Source organism: Rhinoraja longicauda, chromosome 25, assembly GCF_053455715.1.
Source record: "Rhinoraja longicauda isolate Sanriku21f chromosome 25, sRhiLon1.1, whole genome shotgun sequence".
Lineage (NCBI taxonomy): Eukaryota > Metazoa > Chordata > Chondrichthyes > Rajiformes > Arhynchobatidae > Rhinoraja > Rhinoraja longicauda.
Genome location: NC_135977.1, coordinates 25,585,113 through 25,602,287, shown reverse-complemented (window position 1 = coordinate 25,602,287; position 17,175 = coordinate 25,585,113). Strand labels below are relative to the sequence as shown.

The window sequence follows — 17,175 nt, the reverse complement described above, 5'->3', positions numbered from 1 at the left end:
TAGTCACGATTTAAAACAAATCAATGATGTGAGCAATACCTGCAGAGGCATATCCATGGGTGAAACTTTGGTTTGGCAATCAATCTTTTGTGGGCAATTGGAATGATTTTCCCACATTAAGCCACACTTCTCACAGATACTACTGTAAATCTTGACAATAATGAAAAAAGAATAATAAATTCAACATTAGTCTCAACTATTTTAAGCATGAAAAAGAATCACTACATGAATAACGCAGGTATCTTTCTTGTCTAGCTGGTCTTTTCGTACATTATCTCATCTTAAGGACATGTGGTATAAATGTGGAGTGAATTTCAGTGCTGAATGTTTAACACTAATGTCCCAGTCATGTATTCTGAGGCAAATTGGGCAGTTATGGAGTAAATCTCACATTGTTTCATAAATCAGCTGAAACTCCAATCTTGAACTCTATACTCATGGCATCAGTTTAGTCCTTTCCATTATTAGAATGCTTAGAAGGAAACGGCTAATGCATGGTATACATTTCCCAGTGCCAACAACATTGCTCCAGATTGTAAATCACAGACTAGTCTGATCAGTACAAAAACAGTCTGGCCACATCAATGGAAAGAGAAAAAGAATCAAAGTTTCAGGTTGGGGACCCTTCGTCAGAGGAGGAGTCTCCAGCCTGAAACATTGACTATTTTCCACAGAGAGATGTACTCTGGCCTGCTGAGTATTTGCAGCATGTTCTGTTCTTATTTTGGATTTACCGCATCGACAACTAGTTTGACTTTCATAGTTTTAGTACTCTCAGAGCCACGTTAGGAATGTCACAAGCTAGAGAGGCCTTAGGTGTTAAACATTTTCTGGATAAATCACAGCATTTGTAAGATGTTTATCTAAGAATTCACAAAAGGACTGTGTCAGGAGAAGGTAAAGTGGAAATGGATAGCTCCATTTCACATACAATGTCTATAGGTGGAAGAGGTGATATTCTTGCCTCCGCCGGGGATGTGCACACATTCTCGGTGTCCGAGCATGAGGTGAGGTGGGCTCTGACGCGTGTGAACACGAGGAAAGCTGGAGGCCCAGATGGTATATCTGGGCGAGTACTAAAGTCTTGTGCTACTCAGCTTGCTCCAGTGCTCACCACAATATTCAACCTCTCCTTGGCAAAGTCCGTGGTCCCTGCATGCTTCAAAAGATCCATCATTGTACCGATGCCAAAGAATGCCTCTCCAGCGTGTTTAAATGACTACCGACCGGTGGCCCTCACCTCGGTTGTCATGAAATGCTTTGAGAGGCTAGTTAAGAAGCACATCTGCGCCCTCCTTCCTCGCAACATGGACCCACTACAGTTCGCATACCGTCCGAACAGGTCCACGGATGATGCGGTCTCCCAGGTTCTACACACCGCTCTCTCTCATCTGGACAGCCAGGGGGGCTATGTGAGGATGCTGTTCATTGACTTTAGTTCACCATTCAACACAATAGTCCCCAGCAGACTGGTTGAGAAGCTGCTGGAACTGGGGCTTAGCACCCCTCTGTGTGCCTGGGTCCTGGACTTTCTCACTGCCAGGCCCCAAGTGGTCAGGATGGGGGAACACACATCTAGCTCCCTCACCCTGAACATAGGATCCCCCCAGGGCTGCGTCCTTAGCCCCCTACTGTACTCCCTGTACACACATGACTGTGGGGCCAGGTTCAGCTCAAACTCCATCATCAAGTTTGCTGATGACACTGTGGTGGTGGGCCGGATCTCCAACAACGATGAGAAGGCCTACCGGGAGGAGGTGGCTGATCTGGCACTCTGGTGTCAGGACAATAGCCTCCTCTTGAATGTCACTAAAACAAAGGAGCTGATTGTGGACTTCAGAAGGGCTAAACATCCAAGGACGTACACGCCACTCGAAAATAATGGGTCTATTGTGGATAGGGTGAGCAGTTTCAAATACTTGGGAGTCCGCATCGCAGAGGATCTGACGTGGGCAACGCACATTGCCGCACTGGTGGGTAAGGCTAAGCAGCGCCTTTACCACCTTAGACAACTGAGGAAATTCAGAGTGTCGCTGAGGATCCTTCATTGCTTCTACTCTGGGGCTGTAGAGAGCATCCTGTCCGGCAACATTACAGTCTGGTTTGGGAACAGCTCTGCCCAGGACAGGATGGCCCTGCAGAGAGTAGTGCGTTCGGCAGAACGCACCATGGGAACTACACTCGTCCCCCTGCAGGACCTATACATCAGGAAGTGCAGATCCAGAGCAAGCAAGATCATGAGGGACCCCTGCCACCCCAGTAACGGACTGTTCCAGATGCTACGATCAGGCAAACGTCTCCGCTGTCACGCTGTGAAAACGGAGAGGATGAGACGGAGCTTCTTCCCACAGGCCATCAGGACTGTCAACTTTTATAACCCCAGAGACTAAATTTTTGTCGACACTTTTTGTGCTATGTTTAGTAACTTATTAACTTTATTTATATGCTGTAACTGTAATTCTTTTTGTGCACAACCCGCAGGCATTGCCACTTTCATTTCACTGCACATCGAGTATGTGTATGTGACAAATAAATTTGACTTGACTTGACTTGACTTGACTCCAGTCAGGGTTGGACATGAATTTTTCTCTCTTGGAAACAAAAGTTCTCATCAGCTTTCAGGAAATGCACCTTTTTTTTTTACACTATTCTCAAATCAATCTGCATAAACAGAACATTTTCCATTAAGATATTCCATCTATAAATGTCTGCATGCATTTTACTAACTGCAAATTTACAACAACCGACTAGGATATGTACAAAATTTGTGGAGAAATATTTAAACTATACGGAAAACACAAATTAGTTTCAATACCTGGAGGATTGTGGGAACGGTTTCATTCAGATCATTAAAATAATTTGGCTGCTGATTAAAAATATTCCCTGTGAATAAGAAAAAAATTAAAGTCCAAAATAAACATGATGAAAATCATTTTAAAGTTCCTTTTCAAAAGAAGCTCGACATTTCTTTCAAACTAACCAATCATCTTCTTAAGAAGAGTAGTGTTTCCTTTTCCAAATATTATACACAAGTCAAAGATTTTTGGGATGTCAAAGAGAAAACCATCATAGATAATTTCCCCAAAAACATTGGGTGTGATGAAGTGTTCCTAATGGAAATAAAAATCGATTAGAGAAAAAAAAATATGTATATATATATTCATCTAAACCTACACGTAGCAGCCCATCCTAAAAATTAGGCAATAGAGCTCTTCAGTTCTATATTTCTTTGACAAATGAATCTTTACATAGCTTCAGTAGTGCAACTTCAAGTGGCAAAAAATAATTAGCATTAAGAATATAGTACTTGATTTTGTTGCAGATTGATTATAGATCACCCAAAGACAGACTACAGCTTAGTCAAATTTCTGCCCAAAGGTTTGCTCACACTTTTTAAATTGCATTCCTTCAACCTTTCTTCACTTCAAAGTGATTGTCTCATTTTGCAAATTATAGTGCTAGTAACATAAGGTGGTCCGTGCAGTTTTGATACAGCTCTAAATGTAATTGTGGTAGGCAAACAAGCTGCTATTCTATATCTGACAGGATTTCTGCCAACTTAAAAATAAGTAGACCATTGTTTTGTATAAAAACATTAATCAGCTAATCTTAATTTATTGCTTATACAGCATTCGGTTATGAATTTCTAGAAACCCCTCTCTTATTAGTTAATATAACCACTGATTCACCTGTACATAATCACCTGCAAACAGAACAAAAGGAGGTTTAAAGGTCTAGATATTAATGTAATCAAGGAAGTCTGGACATGCAAAAAACTTACTAACTTACTACATTCACATCCATATTGTTAATGCAAATAATGAATGATGGGCCCAGGACCAATCCCTGTGGCACACTTGTTCCAGGTCTGAAATCTGAAAAGCATCCTTCTTTTACCACTGTCTCCTGGCGTTAAGCTAATTTTGCATCCAATTGGTAGCTTACCCTGGATCCCAAGTGATCCAACTTTCCACACTAGTCTCCCATGCACTACTTTGTTAAAAGCCTTGCTTAAGTCTGTATAGACATCCGTACTGGCCTCATCAATCTTCTTGGTTACTTCTTCAAAAAGCTCAAATTGGTGAGACACAACTTCAGACACATGCTGACCATCCCTAATCAGTCCTTGCCAAATACTTGTAAACTCTGACGCCCTGAATGCCCTCCAATAACTCACCCATCAGTAATGTTAGGTCTACTGGTCTATAATTCCCAGGCTTTCTTTGCAGCCTTTCTTAAATAGAGGTAGAACATTAGTAACCCTCCAGTTTCCTCACACCTCACATAGCTATTGATAAAACAAAAACCTTCGCTAGTAGCTCTCCAATTTCTTCCCTAACTTCAACAATTTCCGAATGTATTTGATCAAGACCCAGGGATTTATCTACTTTTATGTGCTTGAACACCACTGGCACCTCATCTTCTGTAATGTGGATTCACTCCAAGACATCATTATTAACTGTCCTGAATTCCCTGACATTCATATCCTTCTCCAGGTTGAGTACAACTAATATTACTGTATGTTTAAGATAGATGGGTTATTTGGAAAATACCTCCTAGACTATGTGAATTTGTTTATTTGTGTTGGAAAGGACTTTTCCATCACACTTAATTTAAGCAGGATTAAGGCAACTTTGTTTTATATCGCTCGGAAAATGACATGATTGTGGGGGTTCAGTTAATGGTATATAGAAGCTTCAGCGTGTTTGTACAGCACTGATCCTGTTAAGCAACTAGCCCATTTCCTTTTTGTAGGTGAATGAAACAAGTTTGGAAAGTTATTTATATGAAAATACACTAGTGACAGATAAATGTACCAGAAGAAAGTTTATGCCTGCTGAGATTCATTTCAAGTGCCAGTAAGTGTCATACTTCACTGCCCAAGGCAACAAATTATCAGCATTTGCTGTTGTCTCGAATTTCTGTTACATGTACATAAAATAACAAAATACAAAGTAGAAATAAAATATTATAGAAATGATACTTTTGATTTTGAACCCATTTTGTTAAATATCTGTTTTAAATATATTTGATTGAACAATAATAAGCCCGTAAATCTTCAACTGCCCATGATATTCATTCTATTTGTTATACCTAATATGCCAAATTCCATATGGAATAGAAAAACAAACAACTTATTTAAGAAATCAAGTTATGGTACTTTAGACTCCTTGTGGGTGGACATCCGAAGAAAAATCATAAAAACGCTGCGATGGAGGCGTTTTTGCATGTCCGCTATGGCTACATTTGAATTCTCCAATTCGTCATACTGACGAGGTGTGTAACGCAAGAAAGAGTCCAAAGATTTCTGGAGAGTCTCATCGAAAATAACCTAAAAGCAAGAGAGAAAAAAGTTACATTATCACAACAATTACAATCAGTTTCATCCAACCACAAATTCTTTGGCTCAAATTTAAAAAAAGAAACAATGGTTTTCATGGTTTTCCATTGTGCCTTTCAAAACACCTTCCTAAATGCAAGGGCACAATGGGACCATGTGACAAACTTGCAGGGACCGTTCCTATTTTAAATTGCATACATTAATCCATCACTTCATGTGTACAGAAATACAAGCACACATTCCAAGAAGCATCAAACGTCCCTCAAGCTTTCAAGAAGCCTGCAGAATTTTACACAATACGAGTCTGCCTCTACTCTTCAAGATTTATATACTGACCTGATCACCAAGGCCTTGTTCCCATCAATAAAACCACAAACTTAGGATCTCCATTGGCCTTTTTGATTTGTAAGGGTGTGAAAGGTTATGGGGAGAAGACAGGGGAAAGGATTGAGAAGGAAAGATAGATCATTGAACGGCAGAGTAGATTTGATGGGCCAAATGGTCTAAATCTACTTCCATGCATTAGGAACTTATGAACATTTATTTAGGGGAACATTTCACTATGAATGGCATTAACCTTCAGATAGAAAGGAAGTTTATAATACCTGGCACCAAAATTTATCATGAGGAAGAGATAATAACCAATCTAGATCACTGGCGATGAAGTTGGCTCGTTCCAAAAATTCTTCCACCAGAGCTGGCATGTCATCTTGAGGTGGAGGTTTATACAACACAAAGTAACAATCTTCTTTCCTGCTTGGATGCTTTTTTGGGGATGAAATGTTAACATTGTGTTAAATACATACATAATGAAAAGCCACGAATACATTAATTTTACTACAAAAAACAGACCGTATCTGTTTAATTCACCCTCCATTAATGAATTATCCTTTCATAAACCAATTCTTAGGTAAATCTGCTATGAATATCACCACACAATCAGGTACAAAAGGTGTCGAGTTGGTCCATCAAAAAGGTGGCTAGATGGTACCTTCTCTTTGTGGAACAAGTCTGTCGATTCCAATTCTATGTCGCCAAGTTTGGTGGACACAATCAACCAGTGCTCAGGTGAGTTTCCACTAAATGTCAGGCTAGCGAGGTCCAGATCACAGCTCCTTTGCCTCAAAGAGATTTCCCTCAAATCGCCGGACTTTTGCTCATCGGTTTGTAAATCACCTCCTGATTAATGAAATGTCTGCTAATGGGAAGAGTTTCCCTCCAGGAACACCATCAAATCTTACTTTAACTTTCTTTGCTCCAAGGAGATTCACTCCAGCTTCTTTATCTTAACCGCATGCCTGAAATGTTCACGTAGGAACAAAGAAACACAGATGCTGCTTTACAATAAAGGACAAAGTACTGAAGTAACTCAGCAGGTCAGGCAACATCTCTGAAGAAGTTTTGGGTTGGGTCCCTTATCCGACTGAATTTTTCATATCATATGAAAGTCAGCATATTCTTTCTTGCACCTTTCAAGGACCTTCACAATCAAAAGAGCAGTGACTAGAATTTTACATAATAGCCAGTTGTAACCCAAACAGTATTTATATACTTTTATATTCTTTTGCTGTGTATTGGTATTATTTTGCATCATGTTATCATTACATGAAACACCTGTTGAAAAATCTACTTCCAGTTTTGCAGAATGTCTGGATTTATGCTCAGTGTGATGTTTGTTTATTACCAACACTGTCCACATCATGAACTATAGTATCACTGCCCAAACATTGTTTTCATGGGACACTTAGGCTGTTATGGAGCCTACAACCCACACACAAACAGTTGCTGCCATAATAATAAGCCTGTTTAGGATATCCATCGATGACTCATGGCTTTCCAAATCTATTAGAACTACTTACCACTCAAAACCAGTTTGAGGAGATATTTTACTATCCAAATCAGTATAAGGGGGACCCACCTACGGCCACAAGAATGGGCGTGATTGGTGACTGACATAGATTCTGAGCAAACACACTAGGTGCTGGAGCAACTTAACAGGTCAGGCAGCATCTCCAGCAAACATGGATAGGTTTCGGGTCAGGAAACCTATCCCGAACCGCTGAGTTACTCCAGAGCTTTGTGTCTTATTTTGAAAACCAGCATCTGCAGTTCCTCATTTCTAGAAATCTAGAAATGATTATAAGAAACACCGTTTTGATTGAGTTGAAATCTAAATAGCAGAGATAATGAATAGCCAATCAAGAAAGAAGAAAATGCATGACATTTTTGGGAGGTGAAATTGAGTTACAAAGTTCAGATTCAAGATTCAAGATATCTTTATTTGTCATCCAAAAAACAAGTTTTTTGAACGAAATTTCGTCACCCACAGTCCAACAATAAGAGCAATAAAATAAGCAAATTACACAACCCCAACCAACACAAAACCCCCCAAAAAGAAACATCCATCACAGTGAGTCTCCTCCAGTCCCCTCCTCACTGTGATGGAAGGCCAGAATGTCTTTTCTCTTCCCCTGCCGTCTTCTCCTGCGGTCAGGCTGTTGTCGTTGCCATGTTCCAGGCTGCGCCGGACGGTGAAATGTCCGCAACGGGCCGACCCAAGCCCCGCTGCAAGTCGGGGCGGTCGGGGCTCCCGACATTGAAGCCCCCGCCCAGCAGAGAAAATTCCGTGGCCTATTTTAGGCTGCGCCGGACGGTGAAATGTCCGTGACCCAAGCCCCGCGATCCGGGGCGGGCGAACACGCTGCCGCTGCCGGAGCTCCCGATGTCGGCATCCACGCGGCCCGAGCCTAAGGCGAGTCGCAGCCGCTGCCTCCGAGAACGGCCGGCTCCGCTGATGTTGAGTCTGATCCGCGGGCTCTGCGAACCAGAGCCCTGGAGGCCGCCAGCTCCAGGAGTTTGGCCGATGGTCGGCCGCAGCAGGAACGGAGACACGACCTAGAAAACAAAGGTCGGGTCTCCGTTCGGAAGGGACAAATATACAATTTTACAGTTCCTCCCTCCCCCCCCACACACACACATAGTACACAACCACAAAAACACCACATCACATTTACAATTAAGACAAAATCCCCCAACAAAAACACAAAGACAAACGGACTGCAGGTAAGCCGCAGCTGCTAGGGCAGCGCCGCCATCTTAACCCTCCCTTAAATAGGTCAAAAACAGCAAGAAATGACAATTGAATTATTGGCACAGATGCAGATTTCAGGACAATCCTCAAGGAATGATAGTAAGGAGGTGGGGTAAGCATTAGAGAACAAATCTGAAATTCTATCAGTCCATGATAGTTTTCTGATAATGGTATGAAGCAACTCACCAATGCTGATAACTGTTGTGTTTTCCCAGTCTTTTTATCTGGTTCCGAAAGATAAATTTGATCTAGAGGCAAAGTTGGGGCCATGGTGTATTTTTCCTATGTCAATGCAACAAACAGAAATCATCAAAATAAAGTATTTCTAATATTAAACATTAATACATTCATTCTTTGATTGTGAATGACAATTTAAGCAAAATAACCCACTGAGCCATTATTGATATCCTTAAGGTACAATGTGTTCACATGCAAGGTTGCCACACATAGATAGGTACATGGATAGGAAAGGTTTTGAGGGATATGGAACGAAGGGCATGAAGGGCCTGTTTCCATGCTGAATGACTATTATACATTATCAGTCTGAAGAAGGGTCTCGACCCGAAACGTCACCCATTCCTTCTCTCCCGAGATGCTGCCTGACCTGCTGAGTTACTCCAGCATTTTGTGAATAAAAACCTTCGATTTGTACCAGCATCTGCAGTTATCTTCTTATACATTATCAGTTAACTTTTTTGTAGATCCTGCACAAAATTGAAAACACCCAGTAATAAAGTTGTATAAAAGATGGTCCTGTAATATTAATCAAAAGCTAACTATGTGCAGACAAAGGAACATTCACACCCTGTTAAACTGCTGTGTGCTCTCAGACAGATCCAGAGCTTTTTCCCCCCAAGGGCTGCAAGTTCTGCACCTCAGGTCAAAATGGGGTCAGAAATGTTGTTTCTTCCCCCTTTATAAATTAACCACAGATCAATTATCTCACATTGGAATGAGTTCAAGTTACAATCCAGAAGTATTGAAGGCACTATTGTGTATGAAGGTAGACAAATCTCCAGGGCTGATCAGATATATCCGAGGACATTGTTGGAAACCAGAGAGGAAATTGCGCTGAGGGATGGTTGATGGAATTTAATACAGAGAAGTGTGAGGTGTTGCATTTTGGGACATTTAACAAGGGCAGGACCTACACAGTGAATGGTAGGCCTCTGGGGAGTGTTGTAGAGCAGAGGGATCTAGGAGTGCAGGAGCATGGTTCCTTGAAAGTCGAGACACAGGTAGATAAGGTAGTCAAAAAGGCTTTTGGCACATTGGCCTTCATCAGTCAGAGTATAGAGTATAGACGTCGGGAGGTCATGTTGCAGTTGTACAAGACGTTGGTGAGACCGCATTTAGAATAATGTGTTCAGTTCTGGGCACCATGTTATAGGAAAGATATTGTCAAGCTTGAAAGGGTTCAGAGAAGATTTACGAGGATGTTGCCAGGTCTACACAGTGTGAGCTATAGGGAGAGGTTGAGTAGGCTGGGTCTCTATTCCTTGAAGCACAGGAGGATGAGGGGTGATCTTATAGAGGTGTACAAAATCATGAGAGGAATAGGTCAGGTAGATGCACAGTCTCTTGCCCAGAGCAGGAGAATTGAGGACCAGAGGACATAGGTTCAAGATGAAGGGGAAAAGGTTTAATAGGAATACGAGGGATAACTTTTTCACACAAAGGGTGGTGGGTGTAACAAGCTGCCAGATGAGATAGTTGAGGCTGGGACTATCCCAACGTTTAACAAACAGTTAGGCAGGTACATGGATAGGACAGGTTTGGAGGGATATGAGCCAAGCACAGGCAGGTGGGACTAATATAGCTGGGACATGTTGGTCAGTGTGGGCAAGTTGGGCCGAAGGGCCTGTTTCCACATTGTATCACTCTATGACTCAAAAACACATTTTGGGTAATAAAAACAAAAAATACTGGGAACACATAGCAGCCCAACCAAGAACTATGGGAACAAAAACAGTTTCACGTCTTTCTTCTAGTCTCTGCACTATTTCACTTCAAGACAGAATCAAAGATGTTGTACCAGTGCAGTGATGAGGTGTGTTGTATTATCAGGATGATAACGCTCGTGTCGGAGTTCTATAGCCAAGGCAACATCTGGCTGTTTAATTGATCAGGAATTATAAAGCATAATTCTAAAAGTTGTGCATTTACTAAAAATTTTGGCAAACATTCCTCCTTCAGACATCAAACAAATTAATTGCATATTTCATTAATGTCCTGTTTTTATTACCTTGCTGTACACAAATTGTTTGGCATGTTTGCTGATATAACAGCATTTTATTGATTTCAAATTGCTCTACATCAATGAAATATAATAAGTCACCAGGTAAATGCAAGTCCTTCCTATTCAATAAAAAGCCATTAGAAAGGGAGATTCCTGATTTTTTTTTAAATTGCATTTTAAAGAAAACTCTAAAGAAACCAAATATGGAAACGCAAGACCTTTCACCGCAAGCATTTGTTTTCTTTTGCCTTAGTATAAATAATAGTATTTAGAAAGTTTTTTTTTAAAGTTTGTTTTTTTCCAAAACTAAATAGCAAACGATATAGGCTAATCAAGATTTTAGATAAGTGGAATAATTCAGAAATACTGTAGACAGAATATTATCAGTGCATCATTGAAATGAGACAATACACTCTCACGCAGTAAGCCATTTGTTTCACACTTGGACGAGGAAGAACATTGACAGGACAGAAACGAGAAAGTTTCATACCAATATAGTGTGTTTTTTTATCTCGGAAGGTTAACAGCAAGTTGTGTTGCCGAGGTGTTGAACACTCGGTGCACGGTGTTGCACTTGACTATTTCCCTCAAACAGCATTGTAATATGACTAATTTGTTTCACTAATGATAATCAAAAAGATAAATCCAGACCAGGTTACTGTGGTCAATTCTCCCTCTCAACTTCAGACAGAGATCAAAGAAAAATATATACCTGACCAGTCTTATTTAAACGATGGCACCCGCAGAGAATATAGCTGTACTACATGGGAATGCCAACCTAGATTTTTGCACTGGAATGTGCTTCAAACCCAAAACTGTACAGCTCATTAACAACAAATACTTTAAACAGTCAGCTTTCCTTTTTTTTTTGCACTCTGTCCACTTTAGCCATTGGATACTATCATTATAAATTTGCATACTATAAATTTAGATTATATTCTGAGCCATTCTGGTTAAAAAAATAATTGAAAAGCAAATAGGTGCGGATGCTAGAAATATGAAAAAAAATAATGCTGGAGATAAACAGGTCGGGAAGCATTCATGGAGAAAGAAACAAAAGTCAGGAAGCATCTATGGAGAAAAAAAAAGTTAATGTTTCATATCAATTGATTTTTTTATCAGAGCTAGGGGGAAAAAAAACAAGCAAGTTTCAAAATGCAGAAAGAGGGTGGGATAGAGAGAACAAGGAAATGTCTGTGAGAGGTGGTAACCAAGGTTATTAAGGAGTCAATTCCTTTCAATGTCCTCCAGTTAACCATAGTTATAGGGGGCGTGGCTGTGTTCTGCAGCTGCGGCTCACCGGCAGTCTCTCTGTCTTTTTTTTGTTTTTTGTCTATTGTCATCGTTTAATGTACGTTTTGTTCTATTTTTAACTCTGTTTATGTGGGGTGGGGGAAACATTTTTTTTCTAATCTCCTCCTCAACGGAGATGCGACCTTTACCTTGTCGTATCTTCGTTCGCGCTACGGCCTAACATCGTGGAGTCGGCGGCCTCCAGCTGGGATCGACCTTGAAGACTCCGGTCGCAGGGCCTGGACTTACCATCTCGGAGGCTTCGGCCGTGGGCCCTGCAGACCGCAACATCGGGAGCTCGCAGGTCCCTGGCTGGCGACCGGCTTTCAGGAGCTCCAGCCGTAGCAGCTTTGACCGCCCCGGAGCGCGAGGTTTGATCGACCCGCTCGTAGGCCCCTCATCGCCCTGCGTGGCCTGGTCGCAGCACTTTCCATCGCCCGGTGGGGGCTCAGGACCTTCATCGGCCTGCTCGGCTCGGCTCGGCCCTCGGACTTTCCATCGCCCGGTGGGGGCTTCAAAAGTTGGGAGCCTCGATCGCCTCGTGGCGCCACGGGAGAAGAATGAGGAGGAGATAATGACTTTTCTTTGCCTTCCATCACAGTGAGGAGCAATCACTGTGATGGCTGTTTGTGTTAAAATTGTATCTGTGTGTCCTGTGCTTTTTGTTGTCTACTGCCGGACCCTGACGTGAGAGGACGCTGGCGCTGTTTGTTCGCCGCTTCTCCGTCAGGATAGATTGTCTGTTTGTTTTTATGTTATGACTGTTTTTGTAAAGCGCTTTGAGCACCTGGTAAAGCGCTATATAAAATAAATGCTTATTATTATTATTATTATTATTATTATAGCCAATTTGCTTGTATGACTGTAAAGAGAGATGTGTGTGCTCAGTTCAAGAGAGTAGCAATTCTTCCCCATCCCTAATATTCCATGAGAAGGTGGTAATGAACTAACTTCTTGAATCACTGCAGTCTTTTTATTGAAGATATTTCCATGATGCTTTTGCACCAGGAATTGTAGGATGGGAGAAAAAAATAGTTGTGACCTTAACTCAATATTTCCTCTTTCACAGACGATGCCCAATGCTGGATATTTCCAATATTCTTATTATTTTCAGATTTTCAGCATTTTCTGTGTTTTGCATCTCACTGTTTCAGCATGTTGTTTTTTCTCCCTCTCTCTAATTGCCCACATTGATCTCCTTTTATTTACAATACTCCAGTAAGGTCAGTTACGATTGATTGCATGCATGCACTAAAACTACTGGACAATGTTGGTCTCGATTATACAACAAACTTACATCTCCTCCAAGTAAAAAAAATCTCCTTTCTCACTTTTCCTGCCCTGATGAATTGTTGGCAAGAAATGTAACAATTTTCTCACTGCAAATACTGCCCAAGCAGCATTTCCTGTACGTTGTGTTTATCTTAAAGCATGCTTATGCATATTTATATCGACTGAGCCATATGGCAATGAGTCATGCAATTGGCTTTGTATGTTTTTAATTTTTGTACCAGGACACATGAAAATGTAACATCTCCCTATCAACCAACCAGAAAAGTCAGTACAGAATACAGAAGGAAACAAGTTCACCCTCTGCTTTGCAAGATTAATTTTTCATTTTGCTGCAACTTATCTCACCAGAACATTTGGGTGTGTGCCCAAGGATATGACAACTCCTGTCAATAAAACTAACATTGAGCCCATCCTTCAATGCTGATTACATGTCTTTTTCTTTATGAAGACAAGATTAGACAACGGTTGATGAAAACATACCAAACACAGGATACGTTTTGATGTTCTGACTAGCTGATGGGTTCCATTATTTAATTTTATTATTAAAGTAAATAAAACTTTCCGATGAACGATTAGAGAGAGCCAAGAGGTTCATAGTGCGGCTTTCAGAGGTTGTAGGAAGGAACTGCAGATGCTGGATAGAAGGAATGGGTGATGTTTCAGGTCGAGACCCTTCTTCAGACTGGCAGATGGGTCTCGACCCGAAACGTCACCCATTCCTTCTATCCAGATATGCTGCCTGTCCCGCTGAGTTACTCCAGCATTTTGTGTCTATCTTCGGCTTTCAGAGGTTACTGATTTATAGTTATACATGAGATGGGATAGCAAATGGTGAGTAAATGCAAAGCAATAACCATCTACAACAAGATGGAAGTACCTATCTTTGCCATTAAATGGTATGAATATCAATATCTTCAGTGTTATCACTGACCACCAACTCAACTGGTCTAACCGCATAAATGCTGTGTAGAAACAAGGGATAACAGATGCTCGTTATTACACAAAAGGACTCAAAGTGCAGTAGAAACTCAGCAAGTCAGACAGTATCTCTGGAGAAACTGAAGAGGTGACGTTTCAGGTCATGTTTCAAAAAGGGCCACGACCCGAAGCATCACCTAAAAACGTTCCCCAAAGAAAGTGCCTGACCTGCTAAGTTACTCCAGTACTCTGTGTAGATAAATGTCTTGTAAGACCAGGTTAGAGGTTGGATATCCTGTAGCTTACCTCCTGGCATCTCATGGCCTTCCCACAATTCACACAGCATGGATCAGGGGCGTAATAAAATACTTGCTTAGATGAGTACAGCCCACCCACCCAGGATAAAGCAGCCCACTTGATTTTCATTTCATCAAGCATGAAACATTCATTCCTGCCACTACCAGAGTACGGTGGCTGCAGTCTACACCATGCACAAAATGTACAATGGTTACTCACCCAAATCGGGGATTACTAACACCAAGGAACACAAGGGCAGCAAAGGCATTGGAACATGGCATTTGTTGGTACCCCAAGTCACACACCACCCAGACTAGGAAAAAGATTGTGTGCAGAAAGGAACTGCAGAGTCTGAAGAAGGGTCTCGACCCATTCCTTCTCTCCAGAGATGCTGCCTGTCCCGCTGAGTTACTCCAGCTTTTTGTGTCTATCTAGGAAAAAGATTGCTGGTTCTTCATTGTCACCAGGTCTTCATCCTACAACTCCCTGTCCAAAAGCATCATGGAAATATCTTCAATAAAAAGACTGCAGTGATTCAAGAAGTTAGTTCATTACCACCTTCTCGTGGAATATTAGGGATGGGGAAGAATTGCCCCATCACCTTGCCAGTGATACCCTGATTGCAAATATGAATGCTATTGAACTGATATTACTTGGTCTGTTATTTCTTTGGCTCCATTTGTGATTGCAAGGATCCTAAATTTGTCTTCACTCATTTTTTCCCTCATTACATTGATACAAAAATGGTTGTTTTTACATTCTCTGCTATTTTATACTCATTCTCTATTTTCCCATTACTAATCAATCCCTTTACCCTCCTCGGGTTTGCTACTTTTTTACATATCTCAATGGAACTAATGCTTCATTGAAATTTCTTCTTAAATCCACCCCATGTTTTATTTTTGTACCAGATACCAATGAATTGCTTTAATTCATTAATGTGCTCTTTAAATGTTTCCCATTGTCTATCCACTATCAACCCTTTAAGTAATATTTCACAGTCTGGCACACACGATTCACAGCTCTTATTTTTGTAATTTCCTTTATTTAGATTCTGACTCTCATCTCAAAATTAACACTCTATTTTAATGCTCAAAAAACAAACTACTGGAGGAATATCAGGCACCACCTGTGAAGGGAAGTGGCCAGGCAATGATTCGGATCTAGGGCTGAACTGAGTAGGCGGAAGATAAACATAAGAAATAGGTGAGAAGGCAGTGGAAGAGCTGGAAAAAAGGCTAATTCTCGGGAGCAGGCGTTGACTGGTGGATGGATTCAGAAGAAAATGGTCACAGAGCCTAGGAAATGATTGGAGGAGGTAACAAGGAGCTGCAGTTGATGGAATCTGATGGAGAAGGAAGGTGGGGTATGGGTCCAAATAAGGGACGTGGGATAGGCCGACAGAATCAGTGGGGAGAAGAGGATCTGATAGGAGAGGGGGCAGATGGAGTGGGTGTTTGTGGTTGAATGAGAAGAGGTGGGTGTTTGTTGTCACATGGAAATCTGGGTAGAAGGGGGAGAGAATGACTGAAGGGAGCAAGTTACCTGAAATGACAGAATTCTTTATTCATGCCATCAGGTTGTAGACTACCCAGGTAGGTTTACATACAACCCACACAAAGATATTCTGATCTTTGAGGTCTTAGCTTCACCAATACAGATTCCACATGAAAGATCTCAGAGCTAATATTTTTGCTCATTATGGAATTGATCCCCTCTTTTGCTTCTTCGCCTCCTTTTCACCTCTCCTTCCTGAATATTGAGTATCCTTGGATGTTCAGTTCCCATCCCCGCTCATCCTGTAGCCATGTCTCTGTAACTGACACCGTGTGCACAGTTATTTTGCACTTTTGATAAATCGTCAGCACCCAATAATTAACATGCTACCTGGGTTTATGGGCTTGAGTTGTCGGGAGAGATTAGATAGGCTGGCACATTTATCTTTGGAGCATAGGTTTAGGTTTATTATTGTCATATGTACTGAGTGAAAAGCTTTGTTTTGCATGCTTTAGTTCAGATTAGTTTAGCGATACAGCATGGAAACAGTCCTTCGGCCCACGGAGTCTGCCCCGCACATTAACATTATCCTACACACACTAGAGACAATTTACAAATTTACCCAAACCAATTAACCTCCAAACCTGTACGTCTTTGGAGTGCGGGAGGAAACTGGAGCTCCCGGAGAAAACCCATGCAGGTCACAGGGAGAACGTACAAACTCCGCTATCCAATTAAAACTGATAATACTGTACATAAATACAAACAAGCCAAACCATAGGAAGAACAAAATGAAAGATAGAGGACAGAAAGTCCAATGTGCGCAAGGGGCTAGAAGGGAAGCAGATTGTACCTTAGCTTATGGAAGGAATGTTCAGAAGTCTGATAACAGAGGACGAAACTGTTCTCGAGTCTGGTGGTGCATGTCTTCCAGCTTCTGTACCTTTTGCCTGAGGGCAGCAGGGAGAACGAGGAATGACCGGGGTGGGTAAGATCCTTGATTAAGTGGGCTGTTTTCCCAAAACAGCATGAAGTCTAGAAGTCAAAGGCAGGGAGTCTGGTGTGTATGATGGACTGGGCTACATTCACAACTTTCTGCGATTTCTTGTTGTCTTGGGCAGAGCTGATCCCAAACCAAGCTGAGATGCATATCAAGTAACCTTTTCACACAAAGGGTGGTGGGTGTATGGAGCAAGCTGCCAGAGG

General features: G+C 41.5%; 1 protein-coding gene across 1 annotated transcript in view; it reads right to left on the bottom strand.

Moving 5' to 3' along the window:
- Window positions 1–17,175, bottom strand: part of ascc2 (activating signal cointegrator 1 complex subunit 2) — a 52,905-nt gene that overhangs the window by 30,737 nt on the left and 4,993 nt on the right. The window contains exons 2-7 of the mRNA XM_078421714.1: window positions 8,619–8,714; window positions 5,947–6,105; window positions 5,162–5,332; window positions 2,981–3,110; window positions 2,816–2,883; window positions 40–150 (exon numbers count right to left, since the gene is read on the bottom strand). Of these exons, the coding sequence (XP_078277840.1) occupies window positions 40–150; window positions 2,816–2,883; window positions 2,981–3,110; window positions 5,162–5,332; window positions 5,947–6,105; window positions 8,619–8,702 (723 nt within the window). The 5' untranslated portion in view covers window positions 8,703–8,714. The remainder of the gene's footprint in view (window positions 1–39; window positions 151–2,815; window positions 2,884–2,980; window positions 3,111–5,161; window positions 5,333–5,946; window positions 6,106–8,618; window positions 8,715–17,175) is intronic.